The sequence below is a fragment of the Xiphophorus couchianus genome, chromosome 3, assembly GCF_001444195.1.
Source record: "Xiphophorus couchianus chromosome 3, X_couchianus-1.0, whole genome shotgun sequence".
Classification (NCBI taxonomy): Eukaryota; Metazoa; Chordata; class Actinopteri; order Cyprinodontiformes; family Poeciliidae; genus Xiphophorus; species Xiphophorus couchianus.
The window spans coordinates 17,172,461-17,188,802 of NC_040230.1; the positions used below are offsets into that span (position 1 = coordinate 17,172,461).

General features: G+C 40.3%; 1 protein-coding gene across 1 annotated transcript; it reads right to left on the reverse strand.

Annotated features, from left to right (window-relative positions):
- Positions 1–23: 23 nt before the first annotated feature.
- LOC114141735 (kinesin-like protein KIFC3) lies at positions 24–15,467 on the reverse strand. Its single transcript, XM_028012501.1, has 22 exons — positions 15,141–15,467; positions 12,075–14,883; positions 11,217–11,559; positions 10,884–11,018; positions 10,566–10,659; positions 10,304–10,455; positions 9,957–10,209; positions 7,623–7,795; positions 7,229–7,294; positions 6,105–6,242; positions 5,820–6,017; positions 5,558–5,731; positions 4,787–4,934; positions 4,577–4,707; positions 4,383–4,494; positions 4,128–4,309; positions 3,937–4,041; positions 2,603–2,733; positions 2,393–2,513; positions 2,173–2,302; positions 1,854–2,083; positions 24–1,777 (listed from the first exon to the last, which is right to left on the reverse strand). The coding sequence occupies exons 4-22, from the start codon at positions 10,995–10,997 to the stop codon at positions 1,652–1,654; spliced, it is 2,778 nt and encodes a 925-aa protein (XP_027868302.1). The 5' UTR covers positions 10,998–11,018; positions 11,217–11,559; positions 12,075–14,883; positions 15,141–15,467; the 3' UTR covers positions 24–1,651.
- Between the last annotated feature and the right edge of the window lie 875 nt (positions 15,468–16,342).

Below are 16,342 nucleotides of genomic sequence, written 5' to 3' on the forward strand. Positions count from 1 at the left end.
ATGAAAAAATGGCAAAGTGTAAATATCTTTTGGGTTTTACTACATTTTTACTGATCACTCTTTTCTGAACACACTGAGACACATTTTAATTACTGTACACATTTATTCAGAAAATTACCTGAAGATTCACTCTCTACCACTGAAATACCTCCTGATAGGAACTGCTACATGATGTTTTGCTACATTAGAATCAAAAGCACATTTTGATTCAATGGATAAAAACTGATGAACACATATGACCAATAAATGAGCTTTTAGTATTTTGTGAAACATTCACCAGTAACCTCTCTTGCAAGCTGAACTAAAATGCTGCTCTTTCACAATAAAGTGCATCTTCTATCTCTAGGCCCACTCCACCTGCATCAGGAGTTATTGCACAGTTTATTTCAGACAAGGCCACCAGCTCCCCTCAAAACAACCTCTGTTCGCATCTGTAAAGGCAAATGATCAAGGCGAATCTAAGCGTTCAGTCACTGCTTTTTGAATTTTTCACAGAAACGACATAAATATGGGTCTTAAATGCACCTGCAGCTCATAATTTAGCTGTTCCTACACACTACAGCTTCAAAATGCGTTGCATCAGCAATGACACAGCCTACAGACATCCACAGCAAGATGGGTGGCAAAGGGTGCACAAACTAAAGTGCTGATACTATGACTCTGAATCAGGGTGTACCATGACACAGCTCTAAACAGTGCGACGATCACCGAGGTTGTGATTAAATCCAGATTCTCCTATACAATAAAAATAAACAGCATTTCAAGGAAGCATCGGGTTTTTCAGCCGAGAGAGAGGCAGAATAAATATTCCTGACTGCATGCAGGTAAACTAATGATAAAGGGTTTTTACTGAATATGGCGGAGAGGAACAAAACTTGACCTCAAACTGCAGACCTCCACAGATTTAGCCCTTAATCAGGTTTGCATCTGATCCTTTTGATACTTTAGTGTTGAAAGTAGCTGGTGGGATAAAGGTGAGCATGCCCGCAAAAGTATTCATACTCCTCATAAGTTTTTCACATTGGTAACTGCAAAAATGTTCATCGTTTATTGGGGTTTTATGTGATAGACAAACACAAGGTAGTGCATCATTTTGAAGGAGGAGAAAATTAAGGTTTCAGTACGTTTTAAACACATCATGCATTTGTCTTCAACTACTTTACTCTCGTACTCTAACGAGAGTACACAGCAACTACACAGCAGGGGCCTAAAGACAATGTATGGATTACCCATAATTGTGCTAAAATGGCCTAGTCAATGTCCAGGCCCAAGATGAGAATCCAACTAAAAATCTGTGGTAAAACTTGAAAATTGATGTTCAGAGCTGCAAAGACTGAGCCTGAGATATTTTGCAAGGAAGAATCATTAGACATACCCCAAAGCCTCGCTGGTGTATTAAAGCAAAACTAGTTCTGTAAAGTATTTTCTGTAGGAGGCTAAAGCATACATGCATGCAGCACAGTTGTAAAATGGGCACCTTTTACAGACGCACTTCACAGTTATTCACAACCGTGTGCTGATCTTATCAAATAAAACCCCAATAAAATACAGTAAATGCTATAACTTTACATAATGTGGAAAAATTCAAGGAGTGTGAATACTTTTGCCAGGTGCTTTAATACTGTAGGACTCTGTGGTGGATTCAAGACCGTCAGTCACACTGGCCTCCGCCAGATTCGATCTTCCTGGCTGCAGGGCCCAGCTCCACTTTACAAACCCTCTGAGCAAACTTCAGAGAGCATAACGTCTCACCCACGTTGCTCTCCAGCGCAGACACCTTCGGTGGAATGATTTAACTCAGTTAGTAACGCTGTAAGAATCGGTTGACGGATGGGCTTAAGGATTTCTCTTACCTGCACCACCATGACGGTCTTGCTGCCTTTGCCGAGGGAGTCCTGTAATAAGTAGGTAAGGCGAGAGTTCCTGAAGGGGATGTGGGTGTGCCGACCCCGAAGAGCCTGAATGACGTCCCCGAGCGCCAGCAGGGAGCGGTTGATGTTCTGGGCCTCCTTCAGCCGCTCCCCTTCGGCTCCAGACTTCCAGACCCGCTCGGAGCCGGCCAGGTCCACCAGGTTCATCTTACCTGAACAACGAAGAGTGAATTCACAGAACTGATTTGTCTTTGAAAGACAAAACTCCTGACAGTTTGTGCTGAGAAGGAGAAAAACTGACCGGTGGTTTTGGAGCCAGAGGCAAGGTCAGTACCCTGGATGGTGATGCACAGCAGAGCGTGGGAGCGTGAGCTGTGCTGGTTCATCTGAGTGCCAAAAGTGATCCTGTTCCTACGAGCCATGGCTAAAATCTTTAAAAACAATAATAAAAAAAAACAAAACCTTAAGCATCAGTAATGTAATCATGAATGGTGATTAAAACGGTAGGAGATCGTTCCCACCTTCTTAATGTGCTGAAAGTTCCTAACTTCTATAACCCTGAGGCCTGGAACGTGCAGCTGTCCCGTTCCATCTGGGTTGATCTTTATGTCCAACTTCTCTCCATCCTTACTCAGCAGGTCTCTGAAAGATAAACCTTACTTTACTTAACCTCCTTTTGTCACAATATATGTTACAGTATGTCACCTCCACTCAAAAAGCAGCACCTGTACCTCAGCACCTCATTGTAAATCTCCACAGAGCTGACTGTGACTGTGTAGGACCACATGTCTTTTCTCTCTTCGATCTCACTGAAGAGATGTTTCAGAGCTCGCTGGTTGATTCCTGGGTTTTCCACACTGCCCTGGATAACAAGAAGTGGCCATATTATGTTGTTGGATCCTGACATTGTAACACAGCCAGCATTTTTGATTTCTTTATGATCCTGTTGGCTTTGTGGCGATGGCATCTGGCACTTTTCAGTCATGAGAAACTTATGGAGAGGCAGTTAATTTTTATAGGAAGGAAAAATGCTAAGTTAAAGTATTGCCCTAAAATATTGAGCAGAAAAAGAAGAACTTTGGTAATGTTATTCATTCATAAATTCAGCTATTCTGTTAGTAAGAGTGAATCTACACTGCAGACCTCTCTTACAACTATGACAGAAAACAAAAACCAAACAGGAAAAAACAATATTGTGTTGTGGTTTCACAAATGAGATTTTTTTTATTTAGTCATTTACATTTAAAAAATATTTATAAATAATAGTAATAATTAAATATTTATTTACATTTTTTGCAGAGCCTTTTCCTAACTTTTTTTTTTTTTATAAAATCAGGATTTTATAAGTACAGAAGTGATTAAAGGACAAAGCTTAGAAATAAATTCAGGAGCACTATCTCATAACGAGATGCAAGACTTGTTGAAAAAAGAAACTTACTCATTATAATGAGGTTTGTATCTTGTTATAATGAGAAAGTTTCTTGTTTAAGTGATATATAAAAAAATACATTCCTCTGACTTTACAGCTTGATGAAAATGCATAAAGGAGCTCGCTGTTATTCTCCTTCTCATCCTGTTTCTTCTGGACGACATCTAAAAATCCCAACAACTATTTCTGTTTTACTGCAACAACATTATTACTTTGGTTTCATTGAGATATAAATCTAGTCATAATGAGTTTTTTCTTAATCTTGCGAAAACCAGAAAGTTTTCTCGTTTTAATAAACTCTATGGCTAATGTGCCAGTCTAATTCACATGTTTGAAGACAAATGAAAATCATTTGCTTAAATATTAACTATTATCAATAATATGTCATCTCATAAATCTGCTTTTACATGGTAAAAGCAACCAGACCAACCATTCTGTTTGCTTGTGCTGTCGGCACTGAACACAAGAATAATATTTTCTTTAAAACACAAACAAATTTAGTAATAAATTACAATGCGTGCGTCTAATTAAAAATTGTGCCATTATTATGAGTTTTTTTTTAATATCAACAAATGACCTTTGTCAGTGTGTGCACTGATGAAGGTCATGCAGCCATGCTATAAAATTAGTGTTTACCTCCATGGTGTAGGTTTTTCCAGAGCCTGTCTGCCCATATGCAAATATGCAGACATGGTAGCCATCAATGCAGGACGTCACAAGAGGTTCAATCTCCTGAAAGATCTGTTTAAACCAAACCATCAGTGAGGTGTGGGGTCAGAGGTCATGTCACAGTAACGTGTTCTTTAAGTCTTTGTCTTTTCCACTACCTCTTCTTGTGTGGCGCGTGGCTGGAAGACCTTGTCCAACTCAAAGCTGCGACCTTTTCCCTTGTTCAACACAGTGAGGGAGGACTCGTTGTTGGGGTCCGTCGTCACAACAACAGACTGGCCTTCCTCATGCTGGTCCTCCTTCAGCACAGGCTTGACCCGGCACAGCACACGGATGTTGCCTGAAACAGAGAGAAGGCTCAGAGAGTGAACAGTTTTACTGTATTTACTGGAGCAAACGTGACTCTTCCTCACCTTTCAGCTCCACCAGCTGCTCATGGAGCTTCCTACGCAGGGCCACTTCCTTCCTGTATTTCTCCAGAAGGTCCTTGTTGGCTTCAGACATCTCACTGATAGCTGCTGAGATCTATCAAAGAGAAAACACAGCGTGGAATCTCAGAAATCTGATGTTTCTTTCCACCAAATACAGGAGTTCAGGTCTGAATTACCTGCTTTTTGGCTTCATTGATAGCTGCACTGTAAAACTCTGAGAAGTTCCGAACTTGACTCCTTAGGCTGGCATAGTCTGTCTTCATGGAGCGCAAGGTTGGAGGGAGAGCTGTTAGACGCTTCTGCAAAGCTGAGAGAGAAAATAAGGCGTGAAGAAATATTCTCTGATTAAGCAGAACGTCTTGTGAGCAGAAGCAGAAGCGACTGACTGAAGAATTGGTCCTGCAGGTTCTGAAAGTGTTCAGCGGAGCAGCTGGCAGCAGCCTTCACCGCCTCCTCCTTTCTCTCTTCCAAGTGGCCGATCTCCTTCAGCAGTTCCTCTCGCAGGTGACTAATTTCTCGTTCGTACGCTGCAATCTGTAAATATTTTATCACAACAGTTTGTCAGCCTGTTAGCTTTACATTTACAGTGACTTAACTGTACACTGTATTGTTATAGAACAACAAGAGGGTAGAACTTTTATTTTATTTTCTATCGTCGAATCAGCGGTTCATCACATTGACTTTAAATTATATCCAAACATTAACGGTTTTAGTGGCGTATAGCTAACAGTAATTTAGAGAAAAACAAAATAACGAGTGATGTTCACAATTTGCAGGACTTTGTAAAGCTACTTGGCATTTTTTCCAAATAAATACAATGAACTTGATTTTTTATGTGATGGTCGCATACAAATTAGTGCATAATTGGGAATTGGACTGTGATTTAAGAGTGGGCTTTGACTGGGCCATTCTAATACATAAAAAAAGATTTAATTTAAACTGTATGATTAAGGTTACTGCTTCAATGTAATCCTTTGACCTCATCTCAAGTATTTTGGAGCCTCCTACAATGTTTAATGCATAATGCTGACATTGTTTTTTATGAGCTCTCACTGCATTAAAAAACCTCCATGAAACTTTATGGTCATCTATGTTCTCCAAAAAACCGAGGGATTCAAAGAAAAATCATCCTGAAAGTTGAAACCTGTAGTGCTTACCTTGTGCTGCAGATTGCAGCTATATTCATCCGACTTCCTGATCTGTTCCTCCAGCTGTTTGCACCTCTCATTCTGACTGGACAGCCTTTCAGACAGCACCTCATTCCTCTGTCTGGCTTTGGTCAGCTGCTTCACTGTGGCCGGCGATTCCACCTCTACTGTCTGCGTGACGTACTGCAAAGAAGATTTACATCTTTTCAGGATCATATAAATATACCTGTGTCCCTCTGGAATCCATCACAAGCCCATTGAGATGGTTCACCTTCACAACTGGCTCCTTTCCTCTTTCTTTATTCAGCTCCAGCTCCAGCTCCCTCACTCTGTCTTCCCGTTTTCTCAGCTCCTCTCCTCTTCTCCACTCCCTGTGTTCGCTCTTCCTCTCCAGCTGTGAGAGCTGCTCAGCCCGCTGCTGCAGGGACGTCTCCAGCTGCTGAACTCGGCCACGAAGGTTCTCGTTCTCCTGTCATGTAAAACGAAGTAAGTGTGCGTGTTAACGGCGGGTTGACTGGCACACATGTGAGCTTGGAGCTGAACTGCAGCCTCTCACCTTGATGAGCATGGTGTTGGATTGAGACGGGATGACCGACAGTTGCTGCAGGAGGCCTTGTGTGACGCTCAGGCTCTGCTTCAGGCTCTCGTTCTCAGCCGACAGACAGAGAACTCGCTTCTCTGAGTCCGTGGCTCCCTGAGGGTAAAGTCAACAATAAAATGAAAAAAAGAAAACTGGCACTCATTGGTTTTGCTCATCATAAGACTTTTTTTTTTGTCTGACACGTTGTTAGTAAGATACCTTTTTGTAAATACATTAATTTTAAAATCTTAAATCCAAATTATGAACACAGGAGTGAATTTTAATAAAACTAAAGAGATGGTTTGATGAAACCCTTGATTTAAATAAAGCAAAAAAAATATTTGGCGGTTGGTTTGACAGTCAGCAACAACTGAAAAATGCTACAGGAAATTTTCATGTACTCTTTCATTTATCTTCTGATAACACAACGCCTTTCTGTTGGAAATCTTCTTTAAATTATATAATAAGAGCATCACAATCTATTGCAGAGCTACAGTATGTAAAATCAAAGACATCATAAATGCATCCTCTGTAGTTAATGTAAATATGCTTATGTTTTTAGGACTGAGAGACCTTTATATTGCTAAAATTATGTTTAAACCTCCAAGCTGCCTAAATGTTTATTCAGATCAGACAAGATAAATATGACATAAAGGTGTGAAAGCTAAAATGAGAAATGTCAAAATTCTAAAATAATTTTAAAAATGGTAGATCAAATAAGCATAGCATCAACTACTCCTATGGTACTTTAATTTTATGATATATAATATCATAAAATTATATATATAATATATAATTACATATATATTATATATATAATATATAATTTTATAATTATATATATATATATATATATATATATATATATATATATATATATATATATATATATATATATATATATATATTTCCTTCTTTTCCTTCATATACGGTACAGACCAAAAGTTTGGACACACTTTCTAATTGAATTCAATGAGAAGCTGGGTGCTGCTTGACATTTACAGAGCTATTTTTATAACGTATTTAGAGCGGCTCTGCTGATTGCTTGAAAAGTGACAAACACTTGATGAATGACTCAGTCAATATCTTGCAGGACTCACAGTGGCTGTTCTCAGTCTCGATAGCTCCTCCTCACGCTCCTCTATGCAGCTCTTCAGCTCATCAATCTAAAAAACATGAAAGCAATTTGAAATTTTTATTAGATGTGTCAGAATGAATACTTGTTTTTCTATTATCAGTAGCAGAATGTGAAATATTTGAACTAGCCTCTTATTGTGTGGGAATATTTTACATCTAAGACGAGTTTCTCTGCTTATATTAAATAAAAGTGGCACTCGTTCAAAATATCAAAATGAAAATTACAGTTTTGATGGTCTGCTTTTACAATACATGGGTGCATAAGTTTAAATCCATGCTCCAAAGAAACACAAGCTCGCTTCATAATACATAATATACATGTTCAGTATTCATATTTATTAAAAACCAGCTGTGTACCTGCTGCTGAAAGGCCTGTATGCGGGTATGCCTGTCTCTTTCTTTTTGCTCCAGCTGTGAGTGCAGCAGACGCAGCTCTCCTCTCAGTTTGCTTCTCTCCCCCTGCAGCCCATACAGGGACTCCACCAGCCGGTGGAGACCAGCTGGATTCCCCACATCACTGCTACACTCACCTGGAAGGCAGGAAACAAAACCAATGACATCCTGCACAATCAGCTATTTAATCCCACTGATGTTCTTAGGGCAAAAACTGCAGCCATGAATTTACTGAAATAAAATTTGCTTTTTGTATTTATTCAAATTCTTTGTTTTTTCTTTATTATAATGTGATTGATTATGCGAAACATTTCTGTGTGTGTAAAGACATTATTTACAAGACTGCAGTCACAGTCAGTATGAATGCTACTTTTTTTTACTCAGAGCCATCTCTTCATTTCTCTAACATTTCCACGGCATGCTGAAAAGCTCACGTGTAAATCTAATATTCATTACCATTGAAAGTGGACCAACTTTTTCTCATTTTTTGCATCCATAGTCACTGTGCGCTACCGTTGACATCATTGTGCTCGTGTCCTACTTCCCATCCCAAGATGCAAATTTAAAGACATGAATTATAATAATGCCACTCAGCAAACCTTTTTAAAACCACCCTGTACTCCAACCTGAGCTGCAGCAGCATGACTAACAATGCTTCCATCACTTTTCCTCCGCCTCAATGATTTATCTGGCTCTTTCGTCTCCTATTTTCATTTCGCAACCTTATGCTAATTTTATCAACATTGCATGTCAGGTTTGTCCTTGTGGAGAGGTTACGGAAAGAAATCTGCAGAAGGAATTAAACAGGACTGTAAATTTTAAGGTAGCAGCTTAAAATTATGGGTAAAAAATCTTTCAAACCAATAAATGTATTTGTAAAACTCTTGTGAGCTAAATAGAAAACAGCCTTAACAGTTATAACCCAGCCATATTGGCTGACATCCTGCATATTCATGATATACAGTATCACTCAGACCTGCACTTTGTATTACACCTATAAAAAAAGGGATAGAAATAAACAGAATAGCCTTGTGACCACCGGGACCTCGGGCTATTTTTATCCCAACACGTTTACACGTGCTACCCCAGCATGTGCCAGACCTTGTAGCTCCATTTGCTCTGGTTTAAACAGCATCAGCAGACATGTTTTATTCAAGTCAACACAGCTGAGATCCAGCAACTCGGGGGAGTCATGAGATCCTCTTAAATTTATCCGTAAAACTGAGACAAATCTGCTCATTCAGTGAGCTGCATATTTATGTACCTGTTAACAAGCTGCACAGCATGGAGTGACACTTTATGAGCGCTGCTTAGGGTTTCTGATCTGAGGTCAGACAACCAGTCTGTGGTTACATCTGAATCACAGCAGGTACACACAGGCTCTGAGAAACACGGGGCTGGTCTGGTTTTTGTGACGACACAGCTGCTGAAAAACATCTGGCAAATCTAATCCTTTTTGCTTTACTCATGTCTCAGATGTTAGAAAAAATGTACAGAGCATGTGAAAGAACATGCCAATCAATCCCAATTCTTTAAAGCTGATTTGTTATAAAAAGTCACATGGTCTTAAGATGACATTCAAGTTCCAGTGACGTTTCCTGCACAGCTACTCTGCTGAAAATGATCATTGAGCAGACATGTGTGTAAAGAGTCCAGTTCTTCCAGTTAGCTCTACTGTGCATGCACCTGCTGCACAGCCAGTACCATCACCATCATTTCAGTCAACACAAAAGGGAAACAATAAGAAAAGCATCCCTTCGCTCATCAGTTAGAAAGAAAGCAGCCGTTTAAGCAAACTATAGTGGTACAAGTTCAAACTGAATGCATGTCTACTGTACTGGAAAATACCAAAACAAGCGAGAGTTGGCATTTACTGATTCAACGAGTGGCCTAAATCAGATGGAAGAATTCAAAGAGGAATTTCACAAGATTTATACTTGCTAGATTTATAACAACAATCATCGTTATTATTTGCGTGTGGGAGTCATTCGAGTCAAATTCAAGCTCAAATGTCGTCACCCGGAACACACATAGAGCTGTATTAGTTATTGTTTTGTTGTTGTTTTTTTCCTATAGTGTGTTTTTAAAAGGTGTTTTGTGAAATCCTGCAGTGGAAATCCATACTTCATTAACCACAGGTGTTTTTATTGGCTGTTAGTGATCACAATAAAGTTGTAGACAGTATTTTCAACAAAGTCTATGACCTTTACATCTGTCTGTTTTTCATGATCCCTTCACAGCATGGGAGTGATTACCTCTCCCCCTCCCCCTATGCTCCCCACCACCCTCCTGTCTCACCCTCGCTCAGGGGGCTGGGACTCTGCTGCTGACTGATGGCCTCCTCCAGGCTGCTTATGATGCTGTTCTTGTCTCTGATGCGCTGGCGGTAGGAGGCCCGCAGAGTCTTCATCTGATGGCGGTGCTGGACGCGGTGCCTCTTCAGCTGGACCCGGTACTGGTCGGCCTGCTGCTGCAGCTGCTGGAAGTGGGAGTACTGCTCCAGAAAGCTTAGCAAGTGGGACATCACTGCCACCAGGGGAGACTCAGCCAACTGTTTGATGAGGAAACACGTCCTTAAAGTTTATCAACCTGGTGGGGGTTTGGGGGTGAATTCATGTTAGCCTGCTGCATCAAGTGTTAGATACCTTTCCTGTTGCCTCCGGCTGAACCTGAGAGGCTCTCCTCTTCTCTGTCTCCTGTTTGAAAGACAAAAAAGCTGCCAGAGGAGTGCATGCTGGGATGTCTGGGGCATTATCCTCATCTTCATCACTCAGTTCTTCACTGTCGCTGCTGCTGCCTGGTCAAACATTAGGAGAACAGAATGAAGGACTGTTTGCGCTAAATATTTAAAGCGTAAGTGGGACCTCCTCATGTAGGACATGCATGCTTTCTTTCTCATGAACTCACTTGATTCACTAAATCGAGCACAAGATTTTTTTGTTCTGGAGGCATGGCCATCTCGTCTCCTGCTCCTTGTTTCCATGGAAACAGGTTCTGACTCCTGTGCACAGCATCGTATTCAAGGGTCAGACACAAAACACACACACCCACACACCCACATGCACATGGTTTTACAAAAGAAACACATATTCCAAATCCAGACATATGCACAATTACATGCAATAAAAATCCAGCACTATGAGGCAACCTGTGGCCTGATTGATGTTTCCAAAAATATCTGAGCAGAAAATCTCTGAGGATGCAAAATGATGTGGCTAGACTCACATCTGGGGAAGCTCCACAGGCTCCATCCAAGGCTTTCTCCTCTTCTTCCTCCTCCTCCTCCTTCCTGAAGACAGTGTAGAAGATGTAGACTAAAAGCGAATAGAAGGCGTACATCGCCACGCTGTCAGAGAGCTCCTGCAAATGATAAATGAACCCGCTGATTTAGTTATTGTGAAACTGGCATAAAAATGATCAGACTTAATCTTAAAATAGAGAAATCGATCATCTAAATGTGCATGTTGAGATTTTTTTTTATTTTTTATGATGCACTGGAACCTCTCAAGCATTTTTTCTATTTTCATTTCATCCAGCTGAATTAATTGTCTTCTGTACCTCATCAAACGACTTCTCCCTCCCGATAATAGGAGCCTGTGATTCCAGCCCTTTGTATTCCGATGTCACGGTCCATCTGTGTTGTCAATCCCAACTCCTCCCATGCAGCTCCTTTTCTCAGGAGCTGCTAGAAGATCCCTGCACCGCCTGGCTCATTCTGTTCTCCTCATCCTTTCTCCTCCCCTTCCTTTTCTCCTTCTCTCCACTTTGCTCCATCCACCAGCTGCAGCTCCACGGAGCATGCTCAGTACGGCTTCCTGAGCCGCTGCAGTGGTGCAGCTGCAGATGCAGACAGATTTTATGGAGAGAATGGGGTGATAGAGCCAATGATGACAACGCTGGCCTGGCTTGGCAGAAAAGGAAGAGGTGATTCATTTCATTCGTCTGAGTATGTGAAATAAACAAACATTGCAGGTTGTTGATTTTAAGCAGGTGAGCAGTGAAACAGAAAGTTGCGAAAGGTTACTGAACAAAAATGAATCTTAAAGAATGCAGATTACACAAACTTTATTGTCTTTTATTAGTTAGGCTAACACTGAGTAGTACATGATTAATAAATGTAAAGGGAGAAAAAAAAAGTTTTCAAGTAATGGAAAAAAATTTGAAAATGGTATATTTATATTTATTCAGTGCCCTTTACTTGTACAACCCAAAAACAAATTGAAACTAAATGAAAGTGCCCTTTTTAATAAATAGATAGCACCTGTATTAAATTAAATTTCTGAATTAATAAATGTTGTGGGGAGATTTATAAAGGAGTTTGGTTGTAAAACTACATGCAAAGCTCTGAATATCTCATTAGAACTGTTTGATCCATCATCTGAAAATGGAAAGCGCATAGAACAACAGAAAACCTACCAAAATAGCCATCTGCAGAAACTGGCAGGCTGGACAAGAAGAGCATTCAAAGAGCCCCTGGTAATTCTGGAGGAGCTGCAGAAATCCACAACCCATAGCAGAATTTAACGCAACAGCTGTCTGTTGCACACTCAGCAAATCTGATCTTTATGAGATCCAACACTGCTAACATTCAACTTTTAGTTCTGAAAGTAAATGCAATGTGAGGTGGAGAACTAACACTGCGCATAACTCTGAAGCAGCAGAAGGTTTGGGGTGAGGATGAAGGTCAACCTTCATCTGATGAAGGACGACCCCAAACATACAACCAGAGTAACGGTGGAAAATCCCTAATAGAAAATACTGAAGTTTGTGATTGCAATACAACGACTTGTTTTGGTCATAAGACAGACTAATTACTTTTGAAATATATACATTTTTACAGTAAAAATAAGAAAGGAACAGGCAACTCTATAAACATTCGTCTTTACGACTAATATGTCCTGAAATGACTTAGAATGCAAAAAAGAAAAACCATTTCCAACATTCCCCTCAGAGTTTGGATTGGAGCCACAGATGTTTTACATATACTGCAGTGAACCAGTTTAGGCAGCCGCTGAAACCCTGGGAGACAAGCTGCAGCATCTTTTCCTGTAGCTCACTGCAAAACAGAGATGTGATGAGCATCAAACTATGACGGAGATAAAGGTAGAGCTTTGACCACTGCAGATATTTCTGAGAGTGCTGAGGCTGCAGCGCAAAGGCTTCCTAAACTCTGGAAGCAAAGGGTGTTTCTGCTTGCCTCAGTCCAAAATAAAAACACAAGCAGGTAAAAACAGACATTAGCAACACCAACTTGACAAGAATTAAGCAAAAACAGACAGAAACTTAGAAAACACAAAAAAGAATATTTAGACTTTTACCTGCAACTCCTACATTTTTCAGTTTTTATCACTGCAACAAAACAACGGAGAATTTGAACGCACAGCTGGGAATTATCACACTGGTTTTGTGTATTTATGTGTTTTTATTCAATCCCAGATCATTTGATATTCAAATGAAGTCTAACTTAGTTTCAGCAAATTTCATTAAAATAATATCTGGCATTAAAACAATGGACTTACTGCAAGGGACTGCTTTCCAACAGACGTCCTAGTTTTTTAAAATGTTAATTAGCAAAACATCAGTTAGACCTACTTATTTAGTTTTAGCTCATGTAATACTGTGCAAAAGCTTTAAGGCAAACCTGATTTCTTTATCTTGCTACCAAGGGATCAAACTCATCTCCTAAGGAGGCCTTTATCAGTTGATCTCAGGATCAACTGAAATCTTTCTGCTTTTTATTAAAATTCCCTTTATCCGTTTTTACGCATGCATTGGAAGACAGAAATGATCTTGATTTACACTGCACAAAAAAATACCCTACAAAAAACAGTGCTGCATGGCAAAGGCAGACCACAACCAAAAGTAATAAAACAACAAATCCACATAATAAAACAAAGTGATAAGTTAACAGGAATAAATTGTATTTATAATAAAAAAAAACCAGTGAAATATGAACACAAAAATTAAGAAAATAAATACATATGAAACAGGACATATAAATGTGGTAATCTGTTGTCTAAAAAGCAACACTCAGATCCACAAAACTATCAAAAATCTATCTTAACTATCTTAAATCAACAATTCAAATGTCATTTCACCCTCTAAAAAAAGAGCCTTTTAAAGGTTTAATGCCCAACTAAATGTCATCATCAATACAGTCATCCCCAAAAAACATTTTGAGCTCATTTCAAACTATTTTCTCAGGATTTTAGAGATAAAAGGCAGCTTAAAAATGGATTAGTTACAATATTGTATATCAATTCTACAATATTAATACACAAATGATCTGGTCTTCAACAGGTCGTAAACATTAAGTATACAAAAACACAGAGCCGATACCATAATGTTATTAAATGAAAAGATTGTAAATAAATATGCATAAAACTATTGTAGTTGAATTCCTGAAATTGTGTTGTGGATTCTGGTATTAGTGTGCTATCCTAAGAATATCATAGGCCAACTTCTGGAAAACCCTCTGATAACTTTCTGGAGGTTCCCTGCTGCAAAGTAAATGTCAAAAACTCACAGAAAATATGTGAATTACAGCAACAAAAAAGTGTCTGCTGCTGTAAAAAAGTGTTCAACCTTATAATGGTGAAAATGTACATTGTTTTTAGATAATCTGTTCAGCCAAGTTAGGTTATTTCGTGTCCCTTTACCTTTTGTAATGAACACTTTACCTCTGCAAAACAAAAACCACCGCTAATTTACACATTTATTGGTCTGTCACATCCAACAGAAACTTGTTGAGGGCTTTTGTAGAAAGCCAACAGCCTATTGACAACGACCCCTTTAGAAGATATTTCATAAGTCCTTCTGCAGCAGGTGGAGAAATCAGAAGAGAAAAAGCGTTCGTGTCGGCCCTCTGTGCCAGAAGTAACGGGAGGCTGAGGGCCACGCCGCCTGCGGCCCCTATTGCATTCCCTGAAAACAGACACACAGTCAGGCAGCAGGACAGAGAAGACAGCCCGAGGGAGCGAGTCAGGACAGTGAGCGTCTCTGCTGAGAGCCAGTCTGAGAGTCCAAGAAGCAGACAGGAGCCGCACAGGAGAACACGAGCCGTGTTGTGGTCCTGACTGAGCCACAGGAGGTCAAAGGAAACCAAAGCCGGAGCCAGAACCTCCCCGGTCCATTCTGCTTCTCTCTGAAGTGTGGAGGCATGGAAAAGGCAAAGAGTTGCAGAGAACCCGAGCAGGAAGAAGCCAACAGAGGGCCCCCTGTGGTCCTATAAAGAAAGACAGTATGAACACATTCATGGTATGTGGTGAGTGTAGATTTATGCAGGCACAATGTGTGTAGGAAGAGTGGCAGAAAGGAAATAGTTACAACATAGTCTGTAGGTTTTAAAGAGCAAGTCCCACCTACGAATTGTTACTTTGACAAGAGAAAACGCATTTTTCATTTTAGAGAACTTCACTCAATGTGTTTCAGTGAGTTATGTCCTGCGTTTTTATTGCATTTAGTCTTAAAATATATGCCTACCTTAAAGAGTCTATAGGAGGAGTGCAGGGCTGTTGCACACAAAACACTGTGGGAACCAGAGGTGACCCAGTCCATTACATGGGACGCCATTGATCCTGATGCAAATACACGTCTGAAAACGTCCGACAGTCTGCCAACTGGCAACACGCAGATAACATCAAAGAAAGTCTAAATAAACGCATTTCACGAAAGTTATTAAAACATATCAGGATGTGGACCAACAAGGCTTCCTTACAGATAATAATAAAGGACAAAACAGCAAACTCATCGGGCAGGAACAATCAACGGGTTGTTTTTACACGTGGTCAAGCCCTAAAGTCCAGTGCGCAAGCGCCAAAAGAATGCGTTCACTGTTGCTCGTAAAAGCTGAACTGTACCAGTTTCTGAAGCACCAACAACAGCCTGTCACGTACCAACAACCGACAATGTTTAAAGTAACTCAAGTTCTTTTCTTCTATATTCTGATGTTATGTTATGCAAACCTGGATCCCTATTTGCATCAAGTTCCAACTGTATGACTAACTAATTGCCTATTTATGTTAAGTAGCAGGGCTGCACAGTGGCGCAGTTGGTAGCACTGTTGCCTTGCAGCAAGAAGGTCCTGGGTTCGATTCCCGGCCGGGGTCTTTCTGCATGGAGTTTGCATGTTCTCCCTGTGCATGCGTGGGTTCTCTCCGGGTGCTCCGGCTTCCTCCCACAGTCCAAAAACATGACTGTTAGGTTAATTGGTCTATCTAAATTCTCCCTAGGTGTGAGTGTGTGTGCATGGTTGTTTGTCCTGTATGTCTTTGTGTTGCCCTGCGACAGACTGGCGACCTGTCCAGGGTGTACCCCGCCTCCCACCTGGAACGTAGCTGGAGATAGGCACCAGCACCCCTCCCGACCCCATTAGGGACAAGGGTGCACAGAAAATGGATGGATGGATGGATGTTAAGTAGCAATTAAGTGGGTTTTTTTAATAGCTGGCGAGTGAGTAGATATGCAAGATGTAATTTATACAACAAATTTGTACAGCTAAATTTTTGAAGTCAAAACTGTTTGGTTTTAGTCAGACTCACTGTGTTGTCCCCCACAACAAGGAACATCCAGAGTCACCATCATCACCATCACAACTACTACTCAACCCCACAGAACAACTACCAACATAATCAACATAGTAACTATTATTCCATGCCGCAGAATTATTACTGAGGATCTCAGAC